Source organism: Alosa alosa, chromosome 1 (genome assembly GCF_017589495.1).
Source record: "Alosa alosa isolate M-15738 ecotype Scorff River chromosome 1, AALO_Geno_1.1, whole genome shotgun sequence".
NCBI lineage: Eukaryota > Metazoa > Chordata > Actinopteri > Clupeiformes > Clupeidae > Alosa > Alosa alosa.
The window spans coordinates 5,688,924-5,698,923 of record NC_063189.1 but is presented as its reverse complement, the minus strand read 5'-3'; the positions used below and the strand labels follow the sequence as shown (position 1 = coordinate 5,698,923).

The following is a 10,000-nucleotide window of genomic DNA, read 5'->3' as shown; positions in this document are numbered from 1 at the left end:
TTTGAGTAAGACTGTCTCTGCAGTGTGCTGGGTAATGATACTCACAGTAGCCCCATCTGTAGCCTACTGAAATACCCTGGTGGCTTTCATGATGTCCTCCAGACATGTGGAGATATCTGTCCTGTCAAGGATGAGTCTCTGTCTAGTCCAGGCAGATATATTTTTACTATACAGAACCTGCAGAAACAGTGCTACCTTAGCGCGCACGCACACACACACACACACACACACACACACACACACACACACACAACATACTCAACACCCCCCCCCACCCAACACACACACACACACACACACACACAATGTATTCAACACCCCCCCCCCACACACACACACACACACACACACACACACACCGGTGTTGAACTCAGGTGTAGCAGTAGTTATGTTGCTTGAGGTGTATCTAGTGGTGTGCTGTTGCTTATACCCTGTCTCCTTTCTTTCCCCTGTCTCTTTCTGAATGGTCTCTCTCTCTCTCTCTCTCTCTCTCTCTCTCTCTCTCTCTCTCTCTCTCTCTCTCTCTTTCCCCTCTCTCTCTCTCTCCTTCTCCCTCTCTCACTCTCCTTCACCCTCTCTCTCTCCTCCTTGCCTTTTTAACCTCTAATGTATCTCCCATGTAGTGCCCATTAATGGTAAGTTTGGCCAAGTCTGTCTGCTCTTGGGTTTGTTTGGGTCCTAGTTTCTTGAAGGGGGAGTTCCATACATCTGGGGGCACTCCTGCTTTTCATGTGCATGGCAGTGGATGTGATGTCATCATGGCAGTGGATGTGATGTCATCTCACCCTGACACTCCCCATGGCGCATACACGCACACACACACACACACACACACACTTCACCTCCACCCTGCCACGCCCACCCCCATCAGCTTCACAAGCTCCACCTCCACCTCCACCTCACGCGTGTGCACATCACCTGTTCTAACCAGCATCTCATCTCACTAGCTGTTACCTTTACACTCCACCTTGACTTCAGATGGAGTCCCCTTGTGTTTGTGTTTGGTTGGGTTCCTGTTGTCAGTTGACTTTACTGTACTGCTTCCTCTATTTTGATGATGTCATCACTCGGGGACATCACTACTGGTTACTATTTGGCCTTGGCATCCCACCACATCTCATGTGTCACCTCAGTCATGAGTCTCTTGCTGTTTCCCAAAGTTGAGCATGCTTCCTTGATAGAATGCTTCCTTGCGAGTCGGGTTTTGCGACGAGGTTCTAGCGTTCTTGGACTCTGCTTTGGAACTCGCTAGTGTGGACGAGCAGGTCGCCACGGTTCCGCCTGAGTGCTTCGGCTTTTAACTGCACGCTTCTGTTTTGAGAATGGCGCTGCTCCGATGCATTTCAACACAGAGGATTATGAGTATTTTTGTTCACCTGAGGATCCACAGATGTATCCTTGAGAATTCTCAGAACAAAGAGCTCGAATTTCAGAGTATTCTTGACATTGGAACAGTGCTCGACGGAGTTCAATAACGTGGCGTCCTTGAAAAGGCTTCCTTGACTTTGGGATACGGCTTCTCTCTTTCTCTCGATCTCTCTCTATTTATACAGCTTGTTGAATGACTGGATGGTCATTAAAGTTGTGTTCAAACCTGTATGTTTGTCCATCTTAAGTGATTGTGGCAGGCAGGACAAAAAAACATACTGGACGTAAGGACGACTGGACAGTTGTTTTAAGTTGCTGAAAGTTTTACTGACTGCCCAGGGATAAATAAATAAATTAATAGAAGTGGAGAAGTAAATGAACTAAATGAACAGAAGTGGACGACACTGGACCTGGTGTGACTCTAGCATTTAATCACAGTACACAGATCATCTACTGGCTAAGGGGGCCTTCCCACTGATGTGCTTTATTAACCTCCAAAGCGTGAGTATTACAAAGTAGTGAGTGTTGCAAACATGCAAGGTAGAAATTGGTTGTGTACATGCTGCTGCTATGATACGGTATATTTAGCTAAATAGCATGTTGTTGCTATGAAACAGTATATGATGATAAGGCAGCCAGTTGAGCAACAACCCATTGTTTGCGCTCCGCTTTTAAAAGTGCAAGGCTCGTTGCCACAGTCAGGTGTGTCGTTCAATAGGGAAACAATCGAGTTGAAGCACCTGGAGGTGAAAAAAAATGTTTCAGTCTGAACGGCCCCTCATACAGCTAGCAAAACCACATCCTAGCCAAATATTTAAGATACTAGTAACAGAAAGTAGCAAAGGCCTTTTGGAGTGTTTTAAGCATCAGTGATGTTAAGCAACCTACACTAAATCATTCCACAGATCTAGGATCAGCTTAGAGGCTCTGGCATGAATCCGTATCTGCTCAGGGTCAGATCTGTTTCAGAGAGGCATCTGCTGTCTGAAACGATGTGGGCCGCAGTCTGATCTGTTAGCCAGAGCAGTCCATTCAGCCTGGTGTCTGTGGTGTGTGTCTGTGGTGTGTGTTGTCCCAGCCCGTTGTCTGTGGTGTGTGTTGTCCCGTCTCTTCTCACACACTAGTGCTCCATATCATGGTCATCTGCCACCCCATCACCGGCCACCTCATCACACCTCTGGGTTTGCTCACGGAGAACACCTCGTCAGGAACGACTCTTTAGATCACTCCAGCATAGGAGTCTAGCCCATTTGGAACTGAATTGGCTTTTGGGAATAATCATGTGTTCATTAATCAGAAGCAAGTTATGTTTGATTTGCGATACATATTATTTCATTTTGTAAAATGAATTTTGTTACCTTGTTCAATTGTGATAATGTGTTTAATTGAGCTTTTAATTGAACTTCAATTGAGTTACCCTGACAGTGAGCAGACCCAGTGGCAGTCCAGGTAGCAGCTGAGTGTGGTTCTGACCCGGCCCTGACGTGGCCCAGCACCGGCCAGCTGCTATGTGGGAGAAGGTGGACGCTCAGATGAAAAGGTTGTCAGTGTAGTTGTGCTGCTGGTCCTGTGTCTGTGGTGCTAACGTGCCCCCCCCACTCATATGGTCCTTCTGACAGACGAGAGTCAGGCGATGGGCAGCGACACCAGCAGCCTGGTGCAGTCACACTCGCACTCGCTGACACACACCTTCAAGAAGCAGCGGGATCGGGGGCTTGGCGAGAGGGAGGGGCAGTGGGCGTGTCCTACCAGGCGGGCCAGCTGCACCCGGCTATATCCGCGTGGCCGACCTCCTCCAACACATCACCCAGATGAAGTGCTCTGAAGGGTACGGCTTCAAGGAGGAGTACGAGGTAGGAGGCTCTCTCTCTTCTCTCTCTCTTCTCTCTCTCTCTCCTATCTCTGTCTTCTCTCTCTCTTCACCCACTTTCTCTCTCTAACTCACTCATTCACTCTCTAATCTCTAAGAGTATGAGGTAGGAGGCTCTCTCTCTCTTTTCTCTCTCTCTCTCTAACTCACTCATTCACTCTTTAATCTCTAGGAGTACGAGGTAGGAGGCCACTGCTCTGAGTACTCTTTCTCTTTTCTTCTCTCTGTGCACTCTCTCCACTCCTCTGCTCTGAGTACTCTCTCTTTTCTTCTCTCTGTGTCTCTCTTGTTGATGTCACATCTCATTTTCTGCCCTCAGTCTCCATAATGATGTGGCTCTACGCTCGTTCTTCATATTAGTGTTGCTCTATGCTCATATTAGTGTTGCTCTATGCTCATATTAGTGTTGCTCTATGCTCATATTAGTGTTGCTCCATGCTCATATTAGTGTTGCTCTATGCTCATATTAGTGTTGCTCTATGCTCATTCTTCATATTAGTGTTGCTCTATGCGTTTTCTTCATATTAGTGTTGCTCTATGCTCATATTAGTGTTGCTCTATGCTCATATTAGTGTTGCTCTATGCGTGTTCTTTATATTAGTGTTGCTCTATGCTCATATTAGTGTTGCTCTATGCTCATTCTTCATATTAGTGTTGCTCTATGCTCATATTAGTGTTGCTCTATGCTCATATTAGTGTTGCTCTATGCTCATTCTTCATATTAGTGTTGCTCTATGCTCATATTAGTGTTGCTCTATGCTCATATTAGTGTTGCTCTATGCGTGTTCTTTATATTAATGTTGCTCTATGCTCATATTAGTGTTGCTCTATGCTCATTCTTCATAATAGTGTTACTCTATGCTCATATTAGTGTTTCTCTATGCTCATATTAGTGTTGCTCTATGCTCATATTAGTGTTGCTCTATGCTCATATTAGTGTTTAGTGTTGCTCTATGCTCATATTAGTGTTGCTCTATGCTCATTCTTCATATTAGTGTTGCTCTATGCTCATATTAGTGTTGCTCTATGCTCATATTAGTGTTGCTCTATGCTCATTCTTCATATTAGTGTTGCTCTATGCTCATATTAGTGTTGTTGCTCATATTAGTGTTGCTCTATTCTTCATATTAGTGTTGCTCTATGCTGTTATTTATATTAGTGTTGCTCATGCTCATATTAGTGTTGCTCTATGCATGTTCAATGTTCTCTATATTAGTGTTGCTCTATGCGTGTTCTTCATATTAATGTTGCTCTATGCTCATATTAGTGTTGCTCTATGCTCATTCTTCATATTAGTGTTGCTCTATGCTCATATTAGTGTTGCTCTATGCTCATTCTTCATATTGTTACTCTATGCATATTAGTGTTGCTCTATGCTCATTAGTGTTGTTCATTTTATATTAGTGTGTTGCTCTATGCTCATATTAGTGTTGCTCTATGCTCATTCTTCATATTAGTGTTACTCTATGCGTGTTCTTCATATTAATGTTGCTCTATGCTCATATTAGTGTTGCTCTATGCTCATTCTTCATATTAGTGTTACTCTATGCTCATATTAGTGTTTCTCTATGCTCATATTAGTGTTGCTCTATGCTCATATTAGTGTTGCTCTCTGCTCATATTAGTGTTGCTCTATGCGTGTTCTTCATATTAGTGTTGCTCTATGCTCATATTAGTGTTGCTCTATGCTCATTCTTCATATTAGTGTTGCTCCATGCGTGTTCTTCATATTAGTGTTGCTCTATGCTCATTCTTCATATTAGTGTTGCTCCATGTGTGTTCTTCATATTAGTGTTGCTCTATGCTCATATTAGTGTTGCTCTATGCTCATATTAGTGTTGCTCCATGCATGTTCTTCATATTAGTGTTGCTCTATGCTCATTCTTCATATTAGTGTTGCTCTATGCTCATATTAGTGTTGCTCTATGCTCATATTAGTGTTGCTCCATGCATGTTCTTCATATTAGTATTGCTCTATGCTCATTCTTCATATTAGTGTTGCTCCATGCATGTTCTTCATATTAGTGTTGCTCTATGCTCATTCTTCATATTAGTGTTGCTCTATGCTCATATTAGTGTTGCTCCATGTGTGTTCTTCATATTAGTGTTGCTCTATGCTCATATTAGTGTTGCTCCATGCTCATATTAGTGTTGCTCTATGCTCATTCTCCATATTAGTTTTGTTCTACGTTTGTTCTTCATATTAGTGTTGCTCTATGCTTGTTCTTCATAATAGTTTTGTTCTATGCTTGTTGTTATTAAATGCTCTTTTGAGTGGCCATGTCCTTTCTTAGCTAATTTATTACATTTAGTGTCGTTTGTTTCCCTCTCCACTCCTCCTCCTCTGGGAGCACAGCCCATTCTGCATTTCTTGGATACGTGTTGAATGTTCTTCTCTTTCTATCACTTTTTTATCTTCCTGTTTAAATTGCGATGCTTGAATTTATTTATTTATTTTTTTTTTTTTTTTTTTTTCTTTGCTGTCTTTTAATCATTTGTTAGTTTTTTTTATGTGCATGTCCTGCGGGTGGATTGGTCGACTTACCATATCTTACACTTCTGTTGATATTTGACAACAATGTATGTCCACACACATACTGTATGCATGTCCTCCACAACAGCCAGAAGTGCTCCCAAACAGCCACACCACAATGCAGAACTCTGCATGTCTGCTTTTACTTCACTGTCCCTTCACTGATCTTCTTAACGACTCCCTGAGAACGGGGAGGAATTATGTTTGTACCTGAGGTTAATGAAATTGCTTATAAGTCGGGCGGCACGTCAGGAGAGGCAATGTGTCCTGGTCACCCTGCTCCACTTACCTACCCACAGGATGACTGTGTTACAAAGTCACCACAGCACACACACACACACACACACACACACACACACACACACACACACACACACACACACACACACACTCTCTCTCACACACACACACACACACTCAAGTGCAATAATAAGTTATGGAGATGTGTGCCACCTCAGGACCATATCCAAATATTAGCTAGGACCACCCCATACCCAATCAGACACAAGTGGCCCTAATTTAAATGACTAACACAGTGCAAAGTCACTCAATGAGCAATCTCAAGCTATCAAGTGGCATCTGGGATCTGGCACCCTGATTGCTTAGGATCTTGCTCATGGTATCAGATTAGCAAATAGATTTTGCTTAGTTGTTGAATTAGCTGTAGTAGACTTTGCACTGTGCTCACCATGTAAATTAGGGTTTGAGATGCTAAATTGACCATATGACACTTTTCAGCCCTGTATCACTTACCCTCTATATCTCTCTCTGATCCATGCTCATTCTGTACCTTAACTTGGGATCAGATTAACGAGGTAAGCCCACACTTTTGGTTCATTCCTTTCTTTTTTTGCTTTTACAGTTTTTTTGTGTGTAGAGAATGTACCTTAGCCAGTTTGACGTTGTATATATGTCTGCTAGTTGTTGTTTTTTTTTCCTGTCAGAGACGAGGTAGCTCTGTTATTGTGTCTTTCTAATGATCATGATTAGGGTTGGGTTGTCCAACACCGATGACAGTCACTACACCCACCACCTACCCCCTCACCCCCATGATCCACACCAAATATTCTAGAGCAGAGTTCTGTTCTAGAATCTTTGATCCACACTGACCATAGAGTCTAAATGCTATTCCATGGTCCACACTGACCATACAGACTAACTGCTATTCCATAATCCACACTGACCATAGAGACTAACTGCTATTCCATGGTCCACACTGACCATAGAGACTAACTGCTATTCCAGTGGCTCTGCTATAAAGTGGAGAAAAGTATTTAAAGTGACAACACTGGACTAATTTAGTCGTTACACAGCACGCCTCATTTATTACTTACTGATTATGTATTACTTATTGGGGGGGTCTCCCCGAGGATCAGGCCGAGCCGTAGAACTCATCAATATGTACTGTAAGGAATGCAGCAATGAAGGATTCATCTAGCATAACAAATGACAGGAAACAATGGTTCCTGTCTATGTACACATCTAGTTCATGGTTGATCTTCTCCACACATGATTTGATGTTAAAGAAATAATAATAAAACTTTTACACATTATTTTCTCTGGAAGGTCTACAGTAGATTGACCTTTTGTTTCAAAGCTCATTCATTCTAGATTTAGAATATCCAATGAAACAACCCCTTATAAAGAAAGGCATTAAAAGTGCACTTGTTAAAACTTTAATGCACCATATGCCACTTCGGTAGACGTAGCCCAACCCTAACTTGATTTTGAAATTCCACTTAATCCACCGTTCTCATGATGTGGGTATGTTTTGTGTGTCAGTGCATGGAGGCAGACGCACCAGGGCAAACACCATGCGTCTGTCTCAGTTTCTGTTTCCAAATGAATGCAATTGATGTGGGCTTGCCTCTGCAGGAGTCCCAGCCTGAGGCCACGAGCACACACAGCGTGACACACACATCCACATCTATTCAAGTGTGCAATATACACAGCATATGGCATAGGTATTCACTTTCTCTATTCAAGTGTGCAATATACACAGCATATGGCATAGGTATTCACTTTCATGTGAACAAGTCATTGAGAAGAGACCATACACAAATCGTTTATATCTGTAGCATATGAGAAAATACAAGGATACAAGGATACAAGGAAGTTTATTGTCACATGCATATAGTTACTGGAAGTAAGAAATGCAGTGAAATTATGTCTGGTGTCAGCCTATTTGTGCATTAATGGGGGGGGGGTAAAAAGTGCAGTAGAAGAGGGGTTTAGTAGATTAAGTGGCAAGGGCTGCATAAAAAAGGTGGTGGAGGATTGGGATTGGGTGGGGGGCACCAACAAATAGTGATTACTTCAGTTTTAGAAGTGGATTTTACACTTGATTTAACATATTTATATTATATGTAATTGAATGTTTAATTCAAGGTAATAATCTTGAATGTGTTCATGTACTGTACGATGAATGCTCTTGGTACAGTAGAATCCTGTCATCGCCTTACAGAATGCAGTGCACACTGATGTCTAAGGATTCCCCCCCACACCATTCATCAGCCCTGCGAACACTCACATAATGTTGAGTGGTTGCTAGTTTGATTTGGTTTGGTGTTGTGTGTGAAATATGGTATTTAGGTAGCTGTGTGAGTGTGAGTAAGAAAAAAAAGAGAGAGAGAGAGGAAATATGAGATGCCCTTCATGACTTCATGACACTTGCCGCGCTGCATTGACAGCAGATAAGAGAGCAGCGTCTGTGATGAGGACAGAGCTAATCCAGCCATGAGACACTTTTCCATCTCTGTCAGAGGATTAAAACACACACACACACACACACACACACACACACACACACATGGGTACACACTCTCTCATACAAATTCCCTCCTTCCTCCAGACACACACACATGCATGTCTCACATGGTACTAATCCATATGACGTTGCATTAACCAATTTTATCAGTCTGCTGCTGGAAGGACACAGCCAATAAACCAGCTTATTGATGACTGATCAACTGCTTGTTTTGCTTTTTCTTGATCTTTGCTAATCCACACACACACATGATCTTTGCTAATCCACACACACACACACACACACACACTTAATAGGGACATAACAAAGAAGGTGCTTTTTCTCATCTCCTTTAATCTGGTTGTCTCTTCTTCCGTTTATTGTGTTCAGTTTTAATTCCTTGTAACAGTATGTATAAGTGATTTATACCTAGAGACAAAGCTAGTTTCAGAGGTGTGTGTGTGTGTGTGTGTGGTTATGAGCCTCCTGTAATGTGTTTTGCTAATTTGTCTTAATAGAGCCTGCTGTGCTGCCAGCGTAGCAGAGCTGATTAATATTTATTAGAGTGACGGGCATCAGTGAGTTGATCTGCCTGTGATTAAAGCAGACCTCCGTTTCCCCCTCTTACTGATGCCCAACATCCCAGTCTCAGCACACAGCACAACAGGAAACAGCTCAGCGTCTGGCACTGGATGTAGTTCTCTTATATATCTCTACCTGCACAGTCAGCCTTTGCTGACTACATTACCCACAGTCCTCCAGCAGAAGACGGGAACAGCTCGGGCTCTGGCCTGGCGCTGGATGGTTGTTGCAGCACCGTCTCAGATTTTGTTCCAACCTTGTCCATATAAAGAATGGGTCCTAAAACCAAGGCCTGTAAAACATTGATATCATGAAAAGTGTTATTCATAGGCTGCCCAAGCTTTGTAGGGTGGAGGACAAACATCTTCTCAGCATGGCTGAACCATTCAAAGTTTGTACGGCAATCTCATTGATTTTCTACAAGGCCCTACATTTGGAAAAAAGTGCAAAAAGATATTCCAAATATTGGCTCAACATAATGAAATATTATATTTGCAGACGAAATAATGATTGGTGTAATGTGGATACAAAGAATGAGTTTAGAAGACCCTCAATATCAGCAGTTTTGTTTTTTGTTCCATATCCAAGGGCGTATATATAAAACATATGGCCATGCAGTAAACACTTATGGGCCTGCAGTACATTTGACACTTTTAAATGTCTGTCATCCGCCCTACAAAGTGTGAGCAGGCTGGGAATGATACTTTTCAAGATATTAATGCCCAAACATGGCCTCCAAGATTAGGCTTTTCTGAGTGTGTAAAATGATACAACATCAAGTGTGAAAGAATGGATGAAAACATTGGAATTTAACAAAAATATTTTACAGGTCTTAGTTTTGGGACGTCAATATTAGATAGACAAACAAAATATGAGACGCTGCAGCAACCATTTTCCTGGA

General features: G+C 42.3%; 1 protein-coding gene across 1 annotated transcript in view; it reads left to right on the top strand.

Moving 5' to 3' along the window:
* LOC125299147 (receptor-type tyrosine-protein phosphatase mu-like) overlaps positions 1-10,000 on the top strand; it is a 171,775-nt gene that overhangs the window by 129,054 nt on the left and 32,721 nt on the right. Inside the window, 4 exon segments of the mRNA XM_048250301.1 lie at positions 624-635; positions 2,988-3,077; positions 3,113-3,141; positions 3,144-3,221. Of these exon segments, the coding sequence (XP_048106258.1) occupies positions 624-635; positions 2,988-3,077; positions 3,113-3,141; positions 3,144-3,221 (209 nt within the window).